This window comes from Gossypium arboreum, chromosome 6 (genome assembly GCF_025698485.1).
Source record: "Gossypium arboreum isolate Shixiya-1 chromosome 6, ASM2569848v2, whole genome shotgun sequence".
In the NCBI taxonomy this organism is placed as follows: domain Eukaryota; kingdom Viridiplantae; phylum Streptophyta; class Magnoliopsida; order Malvales; family Malvaceae; genus Gossypium; species Gossypium arboreum.
The window spans coordinates 143041209-143065909 of record NC_069075.1 but is presented as its reverse complement, the minus strand read 5'-3'; the positions used below and the strand labels follow the sequence as shown (position 1 = coordinate 143065909).

The following is a 24701-nucleotide window of genomic DNA, read 5'->3' as shown; positions in this document are numbered from 1 at the left end:
TGGAGTGAGTTAAAAAAAGTACTGAGTCGTGTCATCTCAACTCTAAAGTTAGGAAAAAAGTTAAAACACAGAATGCAGTACATACCATCTACTCTACTGCCACAATTTAATCGATCCGAGTTGAGTTTGTTGGAGTCAATTTTTTATTCGAATTATTTTATATCCATATTAATTGAGTTTTTTAAATTAGATTATATCGGGTTTAAATTATTTTGAATTATTTCAAGTTTCGGTTATATTTTATGAGAGTTCTTTTCAATCACATTATTTTGATTTTAGGTCATTTTTGAGTTTAGATTAGTCGAATTAGGTAAAGTTAAGAAATGCTTTAAATTAATTGAAGTGATAAATGTCAAATTTATTTATGAACACCGTTCAATGTGAAATTTGATACATGGATTTTGATTTGGTGCACTTATATACACGAAACATTGATTTTGGTTCAAATGTACACATTTATTTTAATATTAGATTAATGTGATTGTCTGTGTATACAATATATTAATGTAAAATAGTACTAATTTGATAATATTATTAGTGATTTTGTGAAATTTGACTCAAATTAAAATTTCATGTATAAAACCACACAAAATCAAAGTTTATGTATATATGATGTTGAACATTGGCTCAAAATTCATGTATAATTTTTATAGTTATCCCATTAATGAGAACAAAACTTTAAATTTCAATAGTTATAGAAAATTGCTAGTCAACAAGTTGAATTTGAAGTGTTCATAAACCACGCTGAGTCAGACCGAAACTCAATTCCAAAAATTTTTGAGTTTGAACACGATCCATCCAAATAATTCATTTCATTAATTAAAAGTTAAAAATATTTTAATTTTAATTTTTGAACAATAAATCAAGTCAAATCAAACCTCCCACCCCCATGAACCTTTTAACTTAAATTCATGAAACATTTGAACACAAAACAGATGCTGTCGTGCTCGGATAATTGTCTGTCACACACCAATTAGACCTAAAGTCGTTTTCATTTGATCAGATATTTGAAATTAATATTACATCACATAAGGCTTTGACATTTTGATAAAAAGAAAACATAATTAGTACTATATAATCTTTGCAACTAAAATTGTATTAAGTGACACTAATCATGCATGTTATATACCTACTTTCGATGTACGTCCATGACAACGAATTCAACATCAAACTGTCCACTTTAACAAATAATGAGATTAATATAAGCTGTCTTTGTCATATTATGATATTTATTAATCAAATTAATGTGTGAGATTAGATGTAGTTTTCTTCATTTAATCTTAATTTTATCATGTAATCATATACAAAACATTGCCATTAGGAAATTGATTACCCACTAATTAGGTTGCGTAATCCAAAGAGTCTGTCTTTTTCTCTCTTCATTTTAGTAATATTTTCTTTCTTGATAATAGTGAGATTTAATCTCACTAATTCTAAATCTTACCAACCTCTCTTTTATCATATTTTATTTTAAGACTTAGAGTTTGTACAGTTCCCAATATTTATATTGAACGAGAATTGGCACTATTATTGTACAAATAGACTAAGAATTGATTAATCGAACTAAAACCTATACATGATAACAGTTCATGGTGAAACTAAAAAATTCATATATTTAATCGTAAATATAAACTAAGAACTGATTAATCGAACTAAAACCTATACATGACAACAGTTCATAGTAAAACTCAAAAATTCATATAAACAAAGAACTGATTAATCGAACTAAATCCTATACATGACAACAGTTCATAGTAAAATCTATATATTTAATCGCAAATTTAAAACCTAAAATCACTACCTTTTCCTACTGTAGGAGACAAAAAGTTTGATCAGTCTCACATCAGTTACTTAACAATTCGTATGGCCTATGGAAATTAACAATGTAAAAAGACTAAAAAAGAACATCATAGAGTGTGGAATAAGAACATTATCGGGTTGATTTGCATATCTTCTTTTAATTGCAACTGCACATGCAACTATCTCTAAAACATGTCATGTGAAAAGGCGTGCGAATGTGCTTACGCCAACTTAAATTTATTCTACTTTCTATCAACTTCTATCCTCAAATACTAATTAAACGTATTTGGTTATTCTTTTAACGAAATGAAATGTTAAAAAATAAGATAATTCATGAATAATAAAAAGGTCCATTTTGAATTTATAAAATAGAGAAATTCAATGTCCTACTGGTTAGTTGTAGATGTTCGTGTCACAGTTCACGTCATCGATTTGAGACGTAAAAATTACTTGTTTGTGGTATGTATGACTGTGATTTATTTCTATTAAAAATGTGTAAAAAATATATATATACAATTTTCTAATTATTTAGGATCGAAATAATTATTTATTTTAGTGCTTGATTTTATTAAAACTATTAGGGAAAGTATTTGACAATGATGAAAAAAGAAGAGGATGGATAGTGAACTAGTGATTTTAGGCTTTTTTTTTTTTCTTTTCTTTGAGCACCCAAAGGAAAGAGGTTAGTGGAGGAGAATGATTGCCAAAGCCATAGATAATAGAAATACACAACTACAACTAGTAAGTATAGTAAGACAATATTATTATTTGGTTAAATTCTGATTTTGATCCTATATTATGTTTAAATTATAAATTTATTCTTTATATTTTAATTTGATATTATTTAATTATTTTATTTTTATAATGTCATTAATTAATCCAAAAGTTTAACATTGATAACTATTTCGTTAAAATGTTAATTCAAATTTTCTTTTATTGAAAATATCTTTTCCGACACATTTGCAAAAAAAAAAAAAACATGTCAACATAATGAGTTCAAATTGGTGTTTTTTTTTTTAAATTATGTTATCATTTTAATTGAAGCAATGAAGTGTGTTAACCGTTTGGATTAACTAATGAAATACAAAAATAAAATATCTAATTATATCATACTAATATAAAACAGTTAATGAAATATTGACTCAATAGTAAGGTTGAAGCTATGAGAATTTTGAAGTTCTATGTTCGAGTCTCACATTATATAAATATCGAGGCTTTCTCCGATATTTATTTTGATTTGTTAGTCACCTAGTTAGCATGTTTTGAATTAGTTAATTGTTGAGTTATTTATTCAATTGGACTTCAACCATGCAACTTCAAAATAGTAAAAGGACTAAATCACAATGTGAATATAAGAAAATGATTTTTTTTTTTTTTTTGCATGATGGGAATTTTCTACCCTTTGCTTTCTTTGTACGAAAGAATTTTAAAAAGTGGAGTTGTAATAAATTAACAAAAAATAAATGGAACAGCAATCATACCACTAGGGTTGGGTACTCAAAAAGTCTTTGGCACAAAGATGACAGCTATAGCCCACCTTCCTCCCCATACTCCCTTATTATTATTTTTCTCAAAGTAAAAGGTTTTCTCTTCGGATTCGATCCACATTTCCCCATCGGTATTTCTACAAGTCACCACCACTTTTCTTTTCCCTTTTTTTCTTTTCCTCTCTTTTTGGTCATGCTTCTTTCACTGTATAATTCGAGAATCATCATCATCATCATCATCATCATTATTATTATTATCTTTGCTTCCTTTTTAACTGTTACTACATTTGTCTCATTCTATTGTTACCATAATAATTAAGGTTTGTTTTTTAACCATTGCGGAATCCATAAATTTTTTAGGTTAGAGAATAAGTTATATATATTTATTAAAAGTTAAAATGTAATTTCATCATCGCATTAATTTATATTTGGATAATTTTTAAAATGGTTAAATCGAAATTCTAATATCTTTTTAGGGTAAATTATACTTTTATTATATGTTAAGTTAAAATTTTATAAATTTTAGAAGGATTAAGACACTAATTTTTCATTTTAGGAAGGTCAAAGCCCTTATTTCTCCTTCCTTTTCCTTTGTTCTTCACTTGTTTATGACATGAGACTAATCATGTTCTAAGCTTGAGTGATATTCAAATAAAACCATCCTAATAAGGTTAACTCCAATATTTGAATTCTGTCAAATTATATGAGGATGAAGTTCACTCCTCTTTCTTCCAACTACCTATTGATACCATAATAATTTACTATACTGTTAATTGCCTTTTACTTAGTTGTGTGCTATTGAATCACATAGTAGTACATATATAGGCTAATGCATTATTATGGGTTTTAACTTGATAAGTGTTCCCATATTGGGTTTTGAATTTTATTTATTCGAGTTAATCTCTGAACTTGACAATTGTTCTTATGTCAGGGCTTGAACATTTTTTTGTCCAAGTTAGTTCTTAATACTTTCTTGAAGATTTTTTTTTACCAAAACAAGGTTCAGGCCCCAGTGTGACAATAATTACTAAGTTCAAGAGTTAACTTAGACTAAAAAAAATTCAGATATCAATATGAGAACAATTGCTAAGTTTAAGCCACTATATATATATATATATATATATATATATATGGCTTTATCATTAGCTCAGGGCTACTATTACAGGTAAACCTAGAAATTTTTTATAGGGGTTAGAATGGAATAATAAATATTTGAGAAATTAAAACATAATTTTATAGGGACTTAAATAATAATTTTCCATTTGAGGTTCTCCCCTTTAGATTCACCCCTGGTTACTATAATGTTGTTTCAACCCGATCAAGTCGACTAATTAGATTGAGAGCTAGCTAGAGTATTTATCAAAAGAGGCAAAAAAATTGATTGACTTATTAATCGATATGAGACGATTGAACCCAATTTTAAAATTTTATAATATTTATATAAATTTTAATAATTTATTTTATATGAATTAGTCGAATTAAAAATCGATGATTTGATCAATTCAACGATCAGTTTGATTTAAAAAAAAACATTGGGCTAGTTGGTGTTTATGGGGCTCAAATAAGGGGCCCTTTTCTAACTAAGGGAAATGTGGTGACCCTTTTTCTTTTAGGATTTTTCACACATAGTGTTTTGAGTAGAAACAAATCATCAATGGCATTGTTTGTAAGCGAATTCTCGAAAACAACCAAGTAGTGAAAATGAGATTACTTTCAGCTATGTACCTATTCACTTATCACTATCATTTCTAAATATATAGCCAAGTTATAGGCGTCGTTTCATTATTATTTTTTATTTTTAATTTTCGTATTTGAATTTTAAACATTGAATCTATAACACCATATTTTTAGAGGGTGATTATCACATTTGGATAATCTTATATTTCTTTTGCATTCTGATGCTTTTGGTAATTTTACTCTCATTTTTAATTGCATTAACTTATTTTACTTAAACCAACATGAAATCAATTGATCAAAATCTCTAGTGGTGAACACTTTAACTATCAGGCCAACACATAACATAGGAGTTTCATTATATATTTATATTTTCTTTTCCTTTTCTCTATTTTCCTTCCATTCCTAACTCCATTAAATTGTTGTTTATGAAAATTGAATTTAATGATAATTATTTATTTTTTAATTTCAGTTGTCTAATGTCTATCCTTGAAGTTGAAACAATGTTACAATTTATGAAATAAAAATGATAAGTGAGATTGAGTAAATTTTAAATGTAAACTTACATTTAATTAAAAATGATTTCCACCTTAAATTTAATTGATTTGAATGTGTTAAAAGTTGAACCAATTTGACATTGACAAACAAACAAAGATATTATGATAAAAAATGCATGGTTGAGTAGTGCCTATATAGTAACATCATAATCATGCTTTTAAACACCACTTTACTTTAGCTACAAAAAATGCTAAAAGTGAAATATTGACATTCAAACATCATAATCATCATAAATCATTATTAAAATAATAATCTAATCCTTGCTAGAGGACAATTCAAGGAATACAATGAAGCTGGCAAATGTTGAAGCTATAAAAATTTGGTTTTTTTATTTTTATTTTTTATGTTGGTACAAATATTAAAAAAAGTATAAAATTATAACATTTTAAAGGGTGGAAGCTAAAAAATTATGTTAAAAGCTTAAAATGGACTATAAATTTTTCAGAGGGCTAAAAATGTGATTTTTCCATTTGACTAAAGGCTAAAATCTTAAATTGAATGTTTTAGTTTGGTTAAAATATGTGATAAGTTTCTATACTTTTTGAAAATTTGAAATTTAGTCCCTATATTTTTATTTTTAAGAATTTAATCTCTTTACTTTTCAAAATTTAAAATTTAGATCCAATTGTTAACACAGTTAAATTTTTGTTGGTTAAATTTATTAGTGTGATATTTTAAAATAAAAAAAAAATCTCACTTGGTAGCCATGCAATTAGAAAAAATGAGTTGTAATGAACTTGAATTTTACAAGAAAAATTTAACAGTGTTAACAGTTAGACTTGAGTTTTGAAAACTGAAAAGTATAAAGATTAAATTCCTGAAAATTAATGTATAAGGATTAAATTTTAATTTTTTGAACAGTATGAAGATTTATAACATATTTTAACTTTAAAAATTTTAGAGAGATTAAAAGACAATTTCCTCATTCAGTCAAAGGGTAAGGTCCTTACTCTTAAACAATTTCTTGAGTTCAAATTTTATTCTGGATTCCAAATTTAAGTAAGAGTCGAACGTAACTACAAGTAAATGGACAAATCTCAAACCCAAAAAAATTGTTGGAAGAAAAAGTAGAATCCATTATTATAAATATGTTTCCATATTTTGGAGATTTGGTTGCCGAGGTGACTCAATATCATGACATTTAAAAACATATTATTTGTTATGGGTAATGTAACAGACAGAGATTGCAGCTGCCATAGGGCATTTCTAAAGATTCTTCAACTTGTTTTACTGTATAAATATTTTTACATTGACCTATGCATATGGTCTCAAAACAGTACTATGAAACAGTGTTGAAGCTGTGTTTGGTCGTAAGGTGAAAAGGGTTTTCACTTGACCAATAGAGCTGGGAAGGCCAAGATTTTGCCATCAAATGTTCGAATCTATTATTTAGATGTTAAAATCTTTAAAATCTCAATATCAACCGGATACTTTTGCTAGTTTAGTTATATAGATTAAATTGTAAATACGTATGTATTTATTGTCTAAATAAGTTAGATCCAACGTATTAAAATTAAAACAATGCTAATTAAATTTTAGGAGGCTACTTATCATTTTTTGTGACATATCAGATTTAAATTGTTCATACATTAAGTACATACGTTTTATAATTTAATTCATACATTTTAAATATGTTCTATATCGTATTTGAGTTAGCATTTAATGTTCAATCAAATAGTAAAATTAAAGAAAATGTAAAATAACAAAAAATTGAAATAAGAGGAACCGATGATGAAAATTTCAGCTTTAGGTGCAATGTTCGTCTTGGTGCGTATTATAAAATGTCTTCTTATTCAACGATAACCCAATGTGATAAAAAAACAACTTCAAACCATAAATCTTCTTCTTAAATTATAAATTAACTGCGAAAATAGCCCAAACAATCTTAAGATTTACTCCTAGAATTATTAGCCAAAACTAATTGGGCCACATTATCAATTTCCCACCCACCTCATGGACTACAGCAACACCTTGGTCCATATTATGCCCCATCGCCAATTATTTTTAACCTTCCTCGACTCTTTTTTAGCAGCTACTAAAGTATGTCAAATACCCAAACTGAAAAATAATTTGTATTGTAGAAGGTAACAAAAGAACAAGGGCGAAGGCAAAGGGGTATACAAGTCCCTTACTGTCCCTCAAAATGGAAAATTTCAGCTTTAGTCACTTTTATGTTTATAAAATTTTAAATAAATATATGATAAAATTATAATTTGGCTCTTTTAGAAATGATAAACTTTTAATTTAATCTTTTAAAAACTATAAAGATATTTGTCAATACAATGATAAACTTGCATTTTAACTCTCATAACAATATATAACTTAATCTCAGCCTCTTAAAAAAAATTTGTGGATTCCCTTTTGCAAAAGAACATAACCAATAACAAATAGATATATGGATCGAAAGGTGGTCCATTCTAATGTACTGTTTTTTATTACCAGAACTACAGATTGCAGAAAAGAACCCAAAGCTCGTCCCATTCCCAATGTCCTCAAGGGGCATGCATGCATGCATGTCCTTATTATTACATAACCATTTTTCATTTGTTGTTTTGTATATGGAGGTTTTATAAGTCAGTGGACCTTGTCATGCAAAGGCCAGGCATACAAATCTTATAGGACACTTTTAGGTGCACATTTCATTTTGGTTGGTTCACCATTCACATGCTTCCCCTTTTGAGTTTGTCTCGCTCCACTCTATCACTACCCCATTTCTATTACTTTTTAATTGTTGGAGTTTAACACTTTTTTTTAATCTTATATTTATGTTGTTTTTGGTCTAATATAATATTTGTATTTGATAAAAGTTAATTATTAATATTATTAGGTTTAAATTTTTCATAATTTTATTGGTAGAGTAAAATTAGTGTTAATTATGATTTTTTTTATTTTTCAAACACAATCCCATAGATGTGATTTAATTCAGATTCTAAAATTGTTTGATGAAAGCTAATTGCTAATATTACTAATTGATTATGAATTTACATCCATTACTTTCAACTACTGCACGTATAACTTTTATCAAATATAAATACCAAAATATTGAACCATAAATAAAAGCAGATACCACATTAAAAAAAATCAAACTCAAGTATTAAGCCTATTTAATTTATGTATTTGGTTTACCAACCTTCCAATAATTTTATTTAAGTCCTTTGCATGCCATGGATGAGTTTTTAACTATATAATATTATGGAACAGCTAGAGAATTTGGTGCAGGTTTTGTCCATCGTCCCACAAAGTAGCGATTGAGGTTTTGATTGCAAGAGTAATGACAAAGCAGAATATCAGGTTCTTGATCTTTATCTTAAGCTGCTTCTTTTCAACAACCGGCAGTTGTGATTGATATTTTTGTGTATCTCTTCGAGGTTGAATTACTCACTTGGGTTTGAAGGTTGTATTGTTATTTGGAAAAGTTTAATGTCTATATAAGTTCTTGAACTTTTTAAATATAATTAGTGTTGACATAACGTTTATTAACAGTCACATTAGCATTGTCCTTAAATATTAACGATTAACGTTAATCAAATAATCTTTTAATCAATTTTGTTCAAGAGCTCAATCGATGTAAAAAAAATTAAAAAATAATTAATTTTTTTTTAATTCAAAGGCTTATTTTACCAATAAGCCAAAAACATAATTATGTTTAAACTATAAATAATGCTTAGGCTTCAATATCCAAGGATGAAGCTTAGCTTGATTTTTCAATTCTATAATATGTTTTCTTATGTAATTAATTTCATGTGAAAATTAAAAAAATTAATACAAGAAATATACATAAAATTAGTAAAGGTTAAATAGAAGTAACACATTTTTTATTGAAAAATTAAAAAAAAATGAACAGGCCCAAACGGATTTAATTTGATTATTTACAATTATGAATGCGATTGGGCAAATTTTAGAATTCATATTTGGAGCTAACTCGAGCTTAGACAACCATGTATTGGGTTAATGTCATACATAAAACCATGAACGCCTTGACTAAATACTAATATTTGTTTAGGTTGAATATCATATTCAAGTCTTACTTGCTATAAAACACGTACGAGTTCTCTCCAGATTTATTCAAGTTTAAGTCTCATCATACATGATCTTTATTTAGATTTATTCTTATCTAAGTCTGAATATATTTTGGTTACCATTATAACTATATTTTGTAATAATTAATTATGATTATAGTTACTCAGATCCCCATTATTTATGATTTTGATTTTATTAATAACTTCTTTAAATGGATATATATATTTGTTTATGTTTGCAATTTGAGTTGAAACCCAAAATGGCAGCCTTCTTTTCCAACTGGGTTAGGTTTTGGGTCAGGGTCAACCATTAAAAATTATCAAGGACCAAAATATAAGTTGTTCATATTGACCCAAATCCAGGACTCGGTCCTCTTCTGTTTTGCCCATTGCTAGATTGTGGGATTCCTCTCATAATTGTCTAATGGATTTATTCAAGATTAAAACTCAACTAGAGACAGAAGCTATATTTTGGGCTTCATAAACAGAATTGCATACTCATTCTATTTACCTATAAATATTAAAATTATACATAAATTTTTATTAAATATATAATTTGATGCATGATATGTATTATAAGTTGAGAGAGGGATAACAATAACAAAGACTGAACCTTGGTCTTTGGGGTGTCAACAAGGGCTTTAACCGGTGCTCGTTTTATGTAACTATACATATGAAACATTAGTTTTTTTATTCAATTATATATATTTGAAAATAATAAATCGTTAACTTATTTTCACATTGGATAACCATAATTATTTGCGCATGCAGTAAGTAATATAGATAATAGTATTGATGATTTGTAAAACTAAATCAAAATAAAAATTGTTGCAAATACCATTGCACCAAATTAAAATTTTGCGACATTTCACACTCAAAGTTTGTGTATAGGACTATACAAATAAATTGATAGATAGACTTTTCAATTGGATGATTCAAATCAATTTGGGTGAGGTCAATTTAAGTTTTAAAATTTTTGAGTCATTTCAAATTTGGATTATTGTTTTTCAAATCATCAAGTTCAAATTATTTCGAGTTAATTCAGAATATATCGAGTTTAAATCATTTTAAATTGCCTATTGTTAATCTCGAATAACTTTTTATCTTGAATTATTTTAAATTTAAATCATTTTTAAATTGTTAATTTTTTATAACAAATCATATTAAATCGAATTTAAATTTGAAATAGTAATATCTATCTTCCAAACTCAAACAATCATTGAGATGGAGAATTATAGGTTCGTAGCCTTTTTTTTTGTGTGTGTATGTGTGTGTTTTTGTGATGGCTGACTTATATAATCAATCAATCAAAACCAAACCGTCCTAAACAACAGAAATTTGACTTAACCATAAAAACCCAATCTTTATCTAAATTTTGAACCCACTGTGAAAAGACCCCATCTTTGGAAATTTTGAAGATGAAAACTTTCATCCCATCCCCAAGAAAGTGATAATGCTCCACTACCTCTGGTTCTTATACTTCCTTCATTATACTCCTACCCTAATCCTACAAATCCTACATGATTCCTTTTGAATTATAGGGTCCTTCATAAACAACAATGATTAAGACATCCATTTTTTCTTTTTTGGCAAAAACAACACAAAGTCAAAATCTTCACATGTTTTTAAAGTACTAAACTTTGTCATTTTCACCAAAGATTGTATTTTTATACTCTGTGGGTTTTATATGGAGCAAGATTTTTAAGCAAGAAAACTTCTGCCTAATTAAACTATGACTCAGATCTTAAATTGATTTTTATTTTAGCTTTAAAAGTGTTAATATCATATTAATTAAGTTATTCTATCGGTTTTATTGTCAATTTGAGCGTTAAATACTAAATTAAAATATATTTAACTAAAATGATATTTCTAAATTTTAATGACATTGTTTGTTGTTCTTTAAACACATCGATAGGGATGAAACTATGAATTTATTTAGGAGGCTGATATAAAATTATAAAATTTGAGTGAACAAAGTTAAAAATCTTATGCCAAAAGTCTTAAAATGGAATATTTAATATTTGCAGAAAATCTAAAAATATAAAAATTTTCATTTAATTAAAGACTATAACAAATTAAGTTGATTGTTTGAAATTTTGTGAGGGGCTTAAAAGAAAATTACCCTTTAGTCAAGAGGACTATTGCCCTTGCCTCCCCTAGGTACACTCCTACAGACAATTCATAGGATAAGTACATGTAGTAAGAATTTAATTTTTCAACTTAGCATTTAACATGTGACTAAACATATAAATTAATGAAAGGATATTTTTAAAATTTAAGAACCAATTTAAGATCCGACGTTGGATGAAATTAATCCATTTGTTGACAAATTTTGGGGAAAATGTGTTTTGACTTTTTGGGACAATTTTGACCAAATGGCTGGCTAACATTTTGACATTGCAATCACAGCAATGTGGTGGGTTCAGCCTCTGCCATTATAAGCTGACACAAAATCAGGTTAAAGGCCAATGGTATAATGCAAATGAGAAGCATTGCGAAATTGGAAAATGAAGTCAGACAATACCAATGTGAACATGCAATGTATATAGTTTTTGTGTTTTAATATGGTATGTAACAGCCTAAGCCACTGATTTTATATATATAGAGAGAGAGAGAGAGAGAGAAAACAATGGCCAGCTTTGAAATGGGAATATTTTGATTAATTCCAATCAATATTTGCATTTTTTAATTCTTTTTAGTCTAAATCCTGTGGTGGGGGCCAACTAAATTAGAACAAGCTAATTATCAAGTCAATTGTGTTCATCATTGCCTTACCCATTATTATTGGTTGATCAATAAACTTTCAAGTTGTTGGCTACCAGCAGAATTATCAATCTACAGTGAATTATTTGGTGTGAGTTTTTAGACTCAATTAAAATAAATATCAAATGTTTGTAAAATTAAAATATTTTTACATCAAGTATCTTGAAATTCATTATTGTCACTAAAATTTGAACATAAATTCTTTTCTTGAGAACGTAATATAATTTATCAGTTCACTCAAAATTACATAACGATTTTTTAATCCGAATAAAATAAAAAAATCGTAATCCTTGGAAGAAAAAAAATGTTGCTTTTAATTAACAATTTCCAGATAATTTACATTTTACCTAACTTAATTACCACCGAAGAACTGTCGGTTAAGTGAAAAAGATTTAACTTAATTTCACCGCACAGTTAGTTGCATCTCCTCAATTATTGAAAAATAATTAATACATAAATAATTATTTGTTATATATGCATTGAAATTTTTTCACAAATTAGATTAAAATGCAATCGCATATTTTTAATTGAAATTTTGACAAAAATATCGACGATTTTTAATTTCGGTTATCTAATTAAAAGATTCGACTATTGATATATTAAATGATTATTGTTATACATATATATTATAAATAAAGTATCTGATTGAGTTTATATAATAAAATTAATTAAATTATTTACATTTTAATTATCTGACCAATAATCATAATTTTTCTTTCTTTCACTCATATAGTAATAAATATTATTAGGGTAAACTATTAAAATAGTCACTTATGTTTAAAATGTTAAGTTTTAGTCACTTATATTATTATGATGTAATATTTTAGTCATTGAGCCATTTATTACCGTTAACGGTGTAATAGTAAGTTAATGTGGCATATTAAATTATCATTTCAAACGGAAATTTTAGCTTAAATTCTACAATTGGTCCATATATTTTTTCATTTTGAGTAATTTTTTTCTTTTATGTTATTTTCCATTCTCTTCTGGTTCTCTTTCTGTTTTCCTCCCTTCTTTATTTCTTTTAACGTTGTTTTTCTATGTTTTCTATTTGTTAAAACTAGTCTACAAGCTTACCTCACTCAAAAAAATTAAATTGTTCAAAAAAATAAAAGTATAGGGATTGGTTTTAACAAATAGAAAACATAGAAAAAGTATGTTAAAAGAAATAGAGAATGAAGGAAAACAGAGTAAGAAACAGAACAAAATGGAAAATAAAGAGAAAAAAAAGGAAAGTTAAAAAACATAAAAGAAAAAAAATTAATTGCTCAAAACGAAAAAATATGGTGATTGATTGTATAAATTAACCTAAATTTTTGTTTGAAATGACGATTTAACGTGCCACATAAGCTTATCGTTACATCGTTAACAACAATTAACAACTCATTGACTAAAAGGTTACAACGCGATAACGTAAGTGACTAAAACATAACATTTCAAACATAAATGATTAAAATGTAACCTGAGGCAAACAAAAGTAACTATTTTAGTGGTTTACCCATATTATTATGAAAGAATATTAATTTGCCTATATAAAATCTATAAAAACCAATTTAAACACAAAATAAATCTAGAAAATACACATTTAAACCTAAAACACCGGTATTCAACTTTATAATTTCAATTAAACCCTAAATTATTTTTATATACAATTTACATAAATTTTTTATTAATATTATGAGTGCATTATAATCTAATATTTTTTATATTTATTATTAATTCTGAGTCAAGGAATGGCAAGACTTACTTCGAAATGAAAAAATTTCTATTTATAATTTATAAAATTTTAAATTAATAATGAAATTGTTTAATAAAAATGCAAAATCATTGAGCATAAATTTGTTTAATTTGGAGTAAAAGGAGAAATAATAATATTCAAAATTGTATATATTTGTTAGTTATAATTATATTTAAGATATTAAATAATACATTAATAATAAAATATATTAATGATCTTAAAATGTAAATTGTTGATATATTAAAAATTATATGAACATAAAAAATGGATGAAAGTGACATTGTTTCACGTGGGTGGGTGGGGTACCATCATAACTCCCAAAACCGCTACCATCATGTACTTTGTAATTCTCGATTACATTATATTGTTCAAAATTAAATAAAATGAATAAACGGTCCAATAATGGAAAATAATTAAATATCATTGATTGGAAAATATATTATATAATCTCTACAATTTTTTTTTTCCTCCTCAATCACGGAATTTACAGCAGTGAATTTTCACGTGTGTCAAAGTCTGCATCCGAACGCGGGACGACTCGGCGGATCACTCACCCACCTTTTCAGCCATCTCCATTGACTCAACACGTTTTAAACTTTTACCCCCCTCCTCCCTCAATTATGGAAAAAAAAAAAAAGAAGTAAAATAACCAACCAACTTACCTTTTTTTTACAGTGGTAAGTAAAACCCATGAATTAGTATTAAGTATGAACCTCCTCAACTCGGCCAACTCGTTGATTACTCACTTGACTTGAGCTAACACGGTCGGGTAAGAATCAAAGTTTCCTTCTTTTTTTCACTTTCCACTGTATTTTTTTTATTTACCAAATTGTTTTTTCAGCCAACCCATTGAGTAACGGTCGAGATTCGGTCCACAAATCGAGCTTATTACTCCACATTCCGACGTGACAGTTACCCTCGATGTTGACGAACTTAGCGGCGGCGGATTGACCCGACTCCGACCGGGAAATGAACCGGATCACTTCCTCGAATACCGTCTCGTCGCAGGGGATCGCCAATGGGCCTTGGTTAGTGAATCCGTACTCTTCTTCGGCTTGGATGAGGAGTTTCCTAAACACGGGATGGTTCAAGTACGTCGCCCTCACGACGAACCTCCGGCAACTAGTCCCCACTGTGACCGCCACATGTCCCGCCGGAACATCAGACGGGATACGACTGGCCGACATGCGAGCCTTGTTCCTCCACCGCCGCAGCATTTGTCGGAGCCTCACAATGTGGCGGATCTTGCTGCATTTTCCAAGTCCCGCAGACGACGACATTTTTTTTCCGGTTAGACTAAAACACCCACAAAAAAAAAGAGCTTTGATTTTTTTTATTTTTATTTTTGGCTTTGCTTTGAGAGTCGAGAAAAAAATGGATCTTTAGAGAGGAATTTAAGAAACTAGGAGGGAATATGGTTTTATAGAAGAAAGGGTATGAAAGTACCCATAAAGTTTGAGAAAATTACGATTAAAAAGTCCCAAATGTCTTTCGGCAAACTGTATGGATTATACAATGAATAATTAATATGATTAAATAAATGTGACAAAAATAAAAGGGGTAAATTGAATAATGTTTAAATCATGTTTTTGAATTTTTTTATTTTAAATTATTTGAAATTCGAGCTATTTTGAGTTTATCAGTTCACGTTAAGATAATTTTGGTTTAATTGATTTTAGGTTTGAATTATTTATTAGTTTAGATTGAGCAAGATCAGGTTGATAGTCTTTTACGATAAATCAAATTTAAATTTAAGTTCATCAAATTGAATTTTTGTTTTGATTTAAAATTGAGTAATTTAATTCAAAAGATAAGAGAATAATGAATAACAAAGAAAAACATTATCTTAAAAATATATTGATCATTAAAAAGTAGTGTAAAACTGGATCGATTAGTTAAAGAGAAAATCTACCCAAAAATCATGAACTGGATATTTAAAATTATAACTTTTAGAATTTATTACATTGATAAAAGCATGCTTAACTAAGATGATAATAAAAATGTGTTAAGCAATTATGTCTCATCTCCCAAGTAGATCCATGTTTATTAAAATCTATTTCAAATTGCATGTTAAACATAAAAATATATCGACTGGTACAGGTTGTGTTGTGGGTAGTATTAAAAACCAATAAATTAAGATTTCACACACTATTTGTTTTACTCTTCCCTTTTAACTAGATCTGACAGTGAAATATAATAATAATAATAAAAACCAATTACCACATATTCTGCCCATTACCATGTGGGCTTCTGCAAATCAAACGGTAAATCAAGCTTTGACTGATTGATAAGAGTTTCAACAAATTTGATTAATGTGTAAGTAAGGAATTTTCAACTTTGATTATTTCTAAGTTTAAAAAATATTATTGACTGAGGTACATAATTTAAAACGTTAAACCATGAGCGCCACATTAATCTTTGTGCAATTAAGCCACTATGAGCGCTTCTCAAGTAAACCCTAAATCAAGTTACAAACTTAAAAGTGTTTCATTTCAATCCCATCAACCAGGGTGAAGTCAGAAGTTTATTTTAAGGTCAAAATCAAAATTTTAAATTTTAAAGGGATTAAAATATAATTTTATTTTTTATTATATATTTGTTACTTAAAATTTTAATAATAACTTTGCCATTGAAGAAGGGGACAAGCTCCTGCCTGCCTTCTTTGCGTCGTCCTTGCATTCAACTTTATTGTTTTGGTTGGATTTTAATCATGCCTAAAAAAATTATAATTATAAGTAAACAAAATGTAATTTTATGCCCTAAACTCTCTTCAATGTGGATTGAATGACATATAATTAACTTTGATGAGTGTTCACTTTATAATTTATGTTATGAGTTCGAGTTATAAGGATACTTATTTTTAATGTATGCGTGACAATAATTTACATTAGACATTTTGAATTAGTGTTAAACTGTAAATATCGAACATTTTCGTTTTTTGTAATATTTATATATATTTGCTACAACGATAATTAGAACTCAAATTATTTTTAAGGAGGTGAACACTTTTCAATAAGCCACAAATTGAAATTCTACAAATAATTTATATAAGTTGTAAAGTATTTAAAAATATATTTTATTTTATCATATAATATTAATATTTATCACTTTTCAGTGTAATATAATGAACTAGAACTAGAATAAACTTAATATAAAAATACAATAGATTGAAAATCGAAATATATCTTAATAGGGTCTACACATAGTGAGACTTAAATCAAAATAATTCGAGAGAGAGCATGACGCTCAAAATCCCAAGGCTTCAGCCTTTACCAACAGACTGAATGGGTAAATTTCTTTTTAGGCCTTTCCAAAATTGAAAGATTCAATTTAAGCCTTTTTAAAATTGTGATTAAATGAAAAAAATTATATTTTTAATCCTTTTGAAAAATTGATAATTTAATTTAAGCATTTTTAATATAAAATTCTGAACGTTGTCTCTGCTAAATAAAATTTAGGTTCTGATTATATTTGTTTTTTTTGGCATACTATTTAGAACTACTTATAACCCTTCCTCAACCCACAAATAAGATGATAATGCGCTTTAATACACTCGAACACTCGCCCTCTTGCATTAATAATAATAATTATATCAATCGAATTAAAGTTCAATCAATCTTTAAACACTTTTTAATCACAAGAACAATATTAAATCATCTCAGAGTAATATATATATAAAATAAAGCCACCACATGCAAAAAAAAGTCGGAAAAAAGGTACTGGCTTTTTCTAAGTGGTTGAGTCAATTGAAGATGCTTTTGTTTGCTAAAACATTAATATAAATATTAAAATCCAGCTCTCTTCTAAAGCAAACGATTTTGTATTCTCCATATCTGGCCAATGCCCCCATGTGCTGGGATACCCCATCTTTCCTTTTCTTTATTTCCTTCAAACAAACTGCCAAAACACCCCCTTCCTAATCACTCTTTCACCTTTGGTTTTAAACACCGATTAACTTCCCTTCTAATTTATCCCCCTTCTTTCAATTATCAATCATTTTCGTATCCTTTTTTCTAATTAATTCATTTTACTTTCTTAAACTACTATCCCATCTTTAAACTTTAGATTATTCTAATTAAATATTTAAAGTATTGTTATCGATATTATATCAATTAAGTTTTTCTATCAGTAATTTAAGTGTTGAATATCAATCCAAATTTAACTAAGAAAATATTTGAAACACGGGCATCGAAGTTAGGAGTTATCTTTTAAGAGGTGAGAGTAGAGATAAAGCTATAAAATTTTAAAATTAAAGTTAAAAAATTAAATTAAATTATAATTTCTTGAAAGTGCCAAAATGTAAAATTTTCATTAATCGAAAAGCTTATGTTGAATACCCACTAGTTACACTTAAGACAATTTTGATTTGACATTAAAAATATATAAAAATAGCACTAGTAAGTTTTATTTATATTAACTGTTTTTAACAAGTCAAAACCAATCTATCTATATGATAAGTATAGATATGTATTCGATTTATTTTTGTTTTAAGTATGTTCGAACAATATTTAAATTAATGCATAAATTGACAATAGAATGACAAAAATTCTACTATTCTCTCTCCAAAAACAAAAAAATTATAATTTAACCTCTTGAAAATTGTAAAATTTTACATTAATACAATGATAGAATTATTTTTTTAACTCTCTCAAAAAGTTACAATTCAAATTCGATCTTTAGCAAAATTTGAAAGCCAAAACGAAAACCCTCGCCCTAAATAATTTCATAGAAGAAAATCATCTTGGATCAAACGTAGAAAACTCCCGATAACAAAACTAATTGGCCTCTACTCCAACCAGATAGCTTTAGAATGGTGAAGATGGGGTCTGGATTCATGGATTCACGTGAAGTTATGGGGAGGGTAGGGTGCATCCCCCCCAATGTCATAGTTTTTGCACACTGAAAAACCCCACTTGCTAGGATTTAAGGATCACATATCATTTTATTTCGTTTGTATTCACAAAATGCTTTGGTTCTTTAACCAAAGACCATACCCAAAAAAACAAGAGAACCAAACGGATTGTCAAAACATAAAGTTGTAATAATATCTTCTCTATATCATATATATGCATATAGATCACATAACATGTTCACTATTTTCGCTTACTTGTTTTGTTTCAATTAGGACAACAAATATGGGAAGATAATAGGGAATATATATTAGTTTAGATTCTTTGTTTTTCCCTAGTTAACATTGATGTAATCTTTTTTCAATATATATATATATGATTATGCTAATTATGGTAAATTTCGCATTTAATCCCTCTACTTTAATTTGATGTAATATGGTACGTATACTTTTATAATTTTATTAGTATATCTAAATTGATAATTCAATTAATTGTTATTGTTAAAGTGATAGTGTGGGTTTTTTTTTTTTAAAGAGAATCAACTTCAAGAATTTGGTTGATGAAAACATGGTTGATTGGGTTTTTATGTAGCTTCGTTTTGTGTGATCAGGTAACAAGAAAAATAATATTCACATCATCTTTTTAATGGTAAAAATAATGACAATATTATCAAATTGAACCAACTAATAATAATATAAAATATAAAGATTAAATTCCAAATTTTAATATAGAGACTAAAACCGTATCTACACTTCTTTCTTTCAATACTTTTGGTTCTTATTCAATACATTATTAGTAAGTTTATTAAAATTCATAATGGTCCCTTATAATTTTTTTTATCGACATCTTTTCAAATTTGGATTTTTTACTTTTAATCAAATTGAATTCAAACGAATCGAGATCCGAGATTTTTTAAATTGGAATTTCAGAACTATTTCCCCCTTCAAAATGTATTTGAAAGTTACCATTTATAGTAAAAAATAATAGATATAATCATTGTCAAACTAATCCAAAAGATACATAATTTGTAAAGCTTTAGCACTTTTTTTTATTGCTTAATTCATATCAACCTAAATTATTGAAAAAAAAAATCATGCATTATCGTTGTTGTTTTTATTCTTTTTGTTTTTATTATAACGTGATTGAGAAATTAACAAAGATGATAATGCAAACGTGAGGGGTGTCTTGGCAATGCTATCTATCTATACATATACTCTTAGGACAAAATTTGTACTAATACTACACTCTTTTTGTCATTATTACAAACTTCTTTCGTGGAGTTGTCGTTCACAAACAACAAAATGTCACACCTAATTAATCAAATTAAATCAATTTATCACTTTTAATACAAATTAAGAAGCTTTAGTTATTCTAAGAGAAAAACTCCATTTATGGCAAGGTTATGAAAGTATTTCAATTTTACACCCTTTTAACAATTAATTATTGAATTTAAGCTTTTTAGCTCTTTGGTTAATAGAAAATTTTCATTTTGGCCCTTCCATAATTAAATCTAATCCTTTTTAACCAATTTTTAAACTTTAACCCCTTAAATTTTATAATTTCATTTCAACTCCTCAAAAAATTTTTGATTTCGACCCTCGATTAACACAATAATGAATAGCTGTGACCAGTTGGAGCTAAGGGGAAAAAAATTAAAAAACAAATCAACCCATTGAATCGTACAAATCAATTTACTTGAAATCAGAAGAATCTGTGAACTAATTTTGGAAGCATTGAAACATTAATGAAAAGTTCTTTGTTTGGTGGCAGATTGGTAGTGGTACTATAGTATAACAACTCGTAATATATATATATATATATATATATATATATATAGACACACACTTATATACATACACACTTAACAGAAGCAACTATGCAGCTTCTTTATTGAGATGTGTCAGAACCAAATTTTTCTTATTTTCTGACAAAATTAGAATGGAATCAATAATCTCAACAGTTCATAAATGTATGGGTTAATATAACTTTTAGTCCCCAAATTTAGCAATTAGGTCCAATTTGATACCTGTACCATTTTTTTGTCTATTTGATACTTGAACTTGACAACTAGATCCATTTTGGTCCATGAACTTGGCATGTAAAGTTTTGATCAAGTATGACGCGGCACAATCTTAGAGTTTGTCTTTGATTTGGCAATTAGGTCTAATTTGGTACTTGTACTGTTTTTTGGGTCCACTGTGGTACCTAAACTTGACAATTAAGTCTATTTTGGTGACTGAATTTGACAAATGTGTAAAAGTTTGCTGGCATATAACGTGGCACAATCTCAGAGTACCACATAATCAAACTTTTAAAATTTCCAAATTCAACGATCAAAAAGGATCTAATTAACAAGTCCATGTACTAAAGTAAACTAAAGAAGGTACAGATATCAAAGTGAACTTAAGATTTATGTTAACCCTATTTTGATTTATGTTAGTATGAAATTAAGTTTACACTATACTAGTTAGTCAACATGCAAACTTAATAAAGAAAAATAAAAGTTAAATGGAGCAATTTAATTAATATTTTTTCCCAATTGAGTATCCAAACAGCCATTAATTAATTTTGAATATATATATATATATATATATATATATATATATATATATAAAACTAATTAATCTTTGATCCACGTCTTCACTCTTCTCCTATCACTATCAGAACAGCAATTCCTCGTTTGCAGAAAATAAAAATTTATTAAATTTTCATATATGCATGGCGCCAACCTTTTGTCAACAATAAACTTTAATAAATTAATGATACTATAGTTTTGTTTAATTTACTTTAATTATTTTTTGATAATAATTACTTTAATTATTGAAGTTCATCACCTTGAAATGGACCGTTCTATAGATTATTATAAACCCTAGTTTTTAATACTAATGTTCTTTTGCTAATTTAGTAATTAATACCCACTAACATTCCCAAAGTCATTTTCATTAAGATTCATTTTTTATGAGATATATTAATTATGAAAACTATTCTAGGTAGTCAAAATTAATAAAGAACATGAAATAGTTCTTTTAATTAACAAATAAGAAAAATGTTTTTTTTTGGTGAATTATAAGAAGAGGTTAAAGTCCTAACAGCAACGCGATTAGCACGACTCATACCCAGATCACACCTAAGGCTATGAACACTCTAACCATCAAATTAACACACAGGGTTCAATAAAAAAAATTAATCTAAAAAAAAACACAAAAAATAAAATTATGACAAATTTTGAAAATAATCAAAAAGTAATAATCTTCCACTTCAACGTTATAGTATAAGTGCATTTCACTCGATTGTTTTTAAAAAGATTTTCGCTCCAATTAAATTTGATATCTAGCCAACTTAAAATTCTAAATTTGGCAAAGCTATCCGTGTGTTGTATTCTCTATCTACATATTAGAATTTAAGATTTACTTCAAAGATATTGAACTCATTATTACTCAACTCAACAAGCATTGGTACTTCACCATAATCTTTTTTATTAGTAGCATTTAGCATTTTAAAGTATATATAATAGAATTCAAATTTTCTCTTTAAACAAAAATGTTTAGCGATTTTGGCAACTTGGTCAGTTTCTCAAGATTCGTGATTATTTCATTTTCTGATGCTAGTAATGTATAGTGGTCAAATAGGATCATTTTATTTTCAAGACCTTTTACTTTTTTTCATCACGTGAGAGTTTGAGTTAGTTCTTGTTTATCTACTTCTATACATGTGGGAGGGGGGAAAGAAACGTTTGTACATGGCAACAAAATTTATTTTCTACATTGCTAGGGTTCCATTTTTCAATTGATAGGAGTTCTGTGTCTCAATTTATACAGTTCTAATGAATCAACATTAAATTTTGAAATATTAGCTAATCAATCATATCCTATCACATTGGAAATAATATTATATATTGGATTTCTTATTACTTTTGCTGTCAAATTACCAATTATACCCTTACATACATGATTATCAGATACTTACGGGGAGGCTCATTACAGTACTTGTATGCTTCTAATTGGAATCTTATTAAAATGGGATCATAAAGACATCAATAGGAGTGGGGCCAGGGGTTGGCAAGGGCCCCAAGCCCTTTAAAATGGGAATTTCCTTTTAGGCTCCTTCATAATTTATAAAAATAATTAAATTAGTAATGGTAAAATTACACTTTGATCCTTAAAATGATAAAATTTAACTTAATCCTTTAAAAATTATAAAGATATAAGCTATTGAAATGGTGAAATTATATTTTTACTATCGTGAAAATATACTACTTAATTTTGATCCTCAATAAAATTTTCTGGCTTCGGCCTTAGACATTAATTAATAAATATGAGACTTCGTTGAATTTTCCTATATGTTGCAAAAAGCGTTAACAATTGGAAGAGTAAATTAGATATGGACACAAAAATTGATTACTCGTTGAAAATTTTTTTTTACATCTGCGAGGCCTTATCCAAAGAGTAATCCATTATTAATCTGCAGTACATAAAATGCTTTCGTATTAAGACTTTTCCTTGGAAGCTTTACTCAGAATTTGATTACTTAACTCACTCATTAAGTTACAATCTCACTCCTATACATTAACTCTCCCCACTAAGACTTTTTCCTAGAAACTTAGTTACAAATTGAATATGAAGAACATTTTTTTTACTATGCTTTTGTACTAATATAAGCTCCTTACAAAGAACAAGTGCTTTCAATATCGTACTTATTACAATAACAAGCCTTTATTTAAATTGACATATATTGGCTTGTCAATTCTTCAATCAACGTGAACTTCAAATTTGAAATTAGCTTGAATAAATTTTTAATATGAAATCAAAATAACATAAATCTTATAGCAAGAAACTTCTTTTGAAAATAATATCTCTTCAATTAAGGAAATTTGATCACAATAAAAATATCCAAAAAAAATCTTTTAACTTAATTTCAACATTATTAAACCCAATAAAATTGTTTCGTAAAATCCTCAAATTGATATAAGAAAAGTCCAAAAATTATCAAAAAGATGCTAATAAATATTGCAAGTTATATTAATTACGATTGAAATTTAAGTTGATCAATTTAAATTTAAATTTAACCCACTTTAATTTAAGAATAAAATTCAACTCCAAAATCTAAATCTAAAATTAATATAAATTTGAAGAAATCCAAACCTCTAACCCAAAAACCAAATTAATCAAGCTAAAATTATCCCACCACTCAAAAAAATTTAGATGTCTAGAACCAAAATGAGTAGGTATTATGTAAGGAATATATTACTTCATATGGTTTAGCTAGGCACTCGATTGGCAGAAACGGTGATGAGCCGTACGTGCACGGTGGAAACGACATCATTACGTGCTGCACATTTTTTACATAGAAAGTCGTAAAACGTGCAACCGAAAGAACCAGACAGTACAGATAGGAGTTGCACTATCACGTACAATCTGCCACATTCCTCTTTGTTACAGTTAAAAGTGATACTCGCATGATTGTTTTATATTAAGAGTTAATTATCCAAAAAAAAGAGCTAATTAATCTTTTGTTTATTTTACAGTTTAAAAGTTGATTTTTATGTGTCAACAAAAGATACACATATTACATGTAATTATTTAATTATTTTATCAGACGTTTCAATTTTATCAGTAATAATGAATAAAATTTTAATAAAAAAATTAATTTATTCTTTAATCTAACGTATATAGATTAATTTATTCATTTTTTAAATAAAAGAAGTAAAATATAATCTAATTTTGAATATAAGAATCTCCTTCATAAAACTTTTACCAAATATCATTATCAACTTATATTTAATTTAACTATTTTTAAAATATTTTTATATTCG

General features: G+C 27.3%; 1 protein-coding gene across 1 annotated transcript; it reads right to left on the bottom strand.

Moving 5' to 3' along the window:
* Window positions 1-14439: 14439 nt before the first annotated feature.
* Window positions 14440-15453, bottom strand: LOC108459666 (auxin-induced protein 6B). Its single transcript, XM_017759067.2, has one exon. The coding sequence runs from the start codon at window positions 15317-15319 to the stop codon at window positions 14861-14863; it is 459 nt and encodes a 152-aa protein (XP_017614556.1). The 5' UTR covers window positions 15320-15453; the 3' UTR covers window positions 14440-14860.
* Between the last annotated feature and the right edge of the window lie 9248 nt (window positions 15454-24701).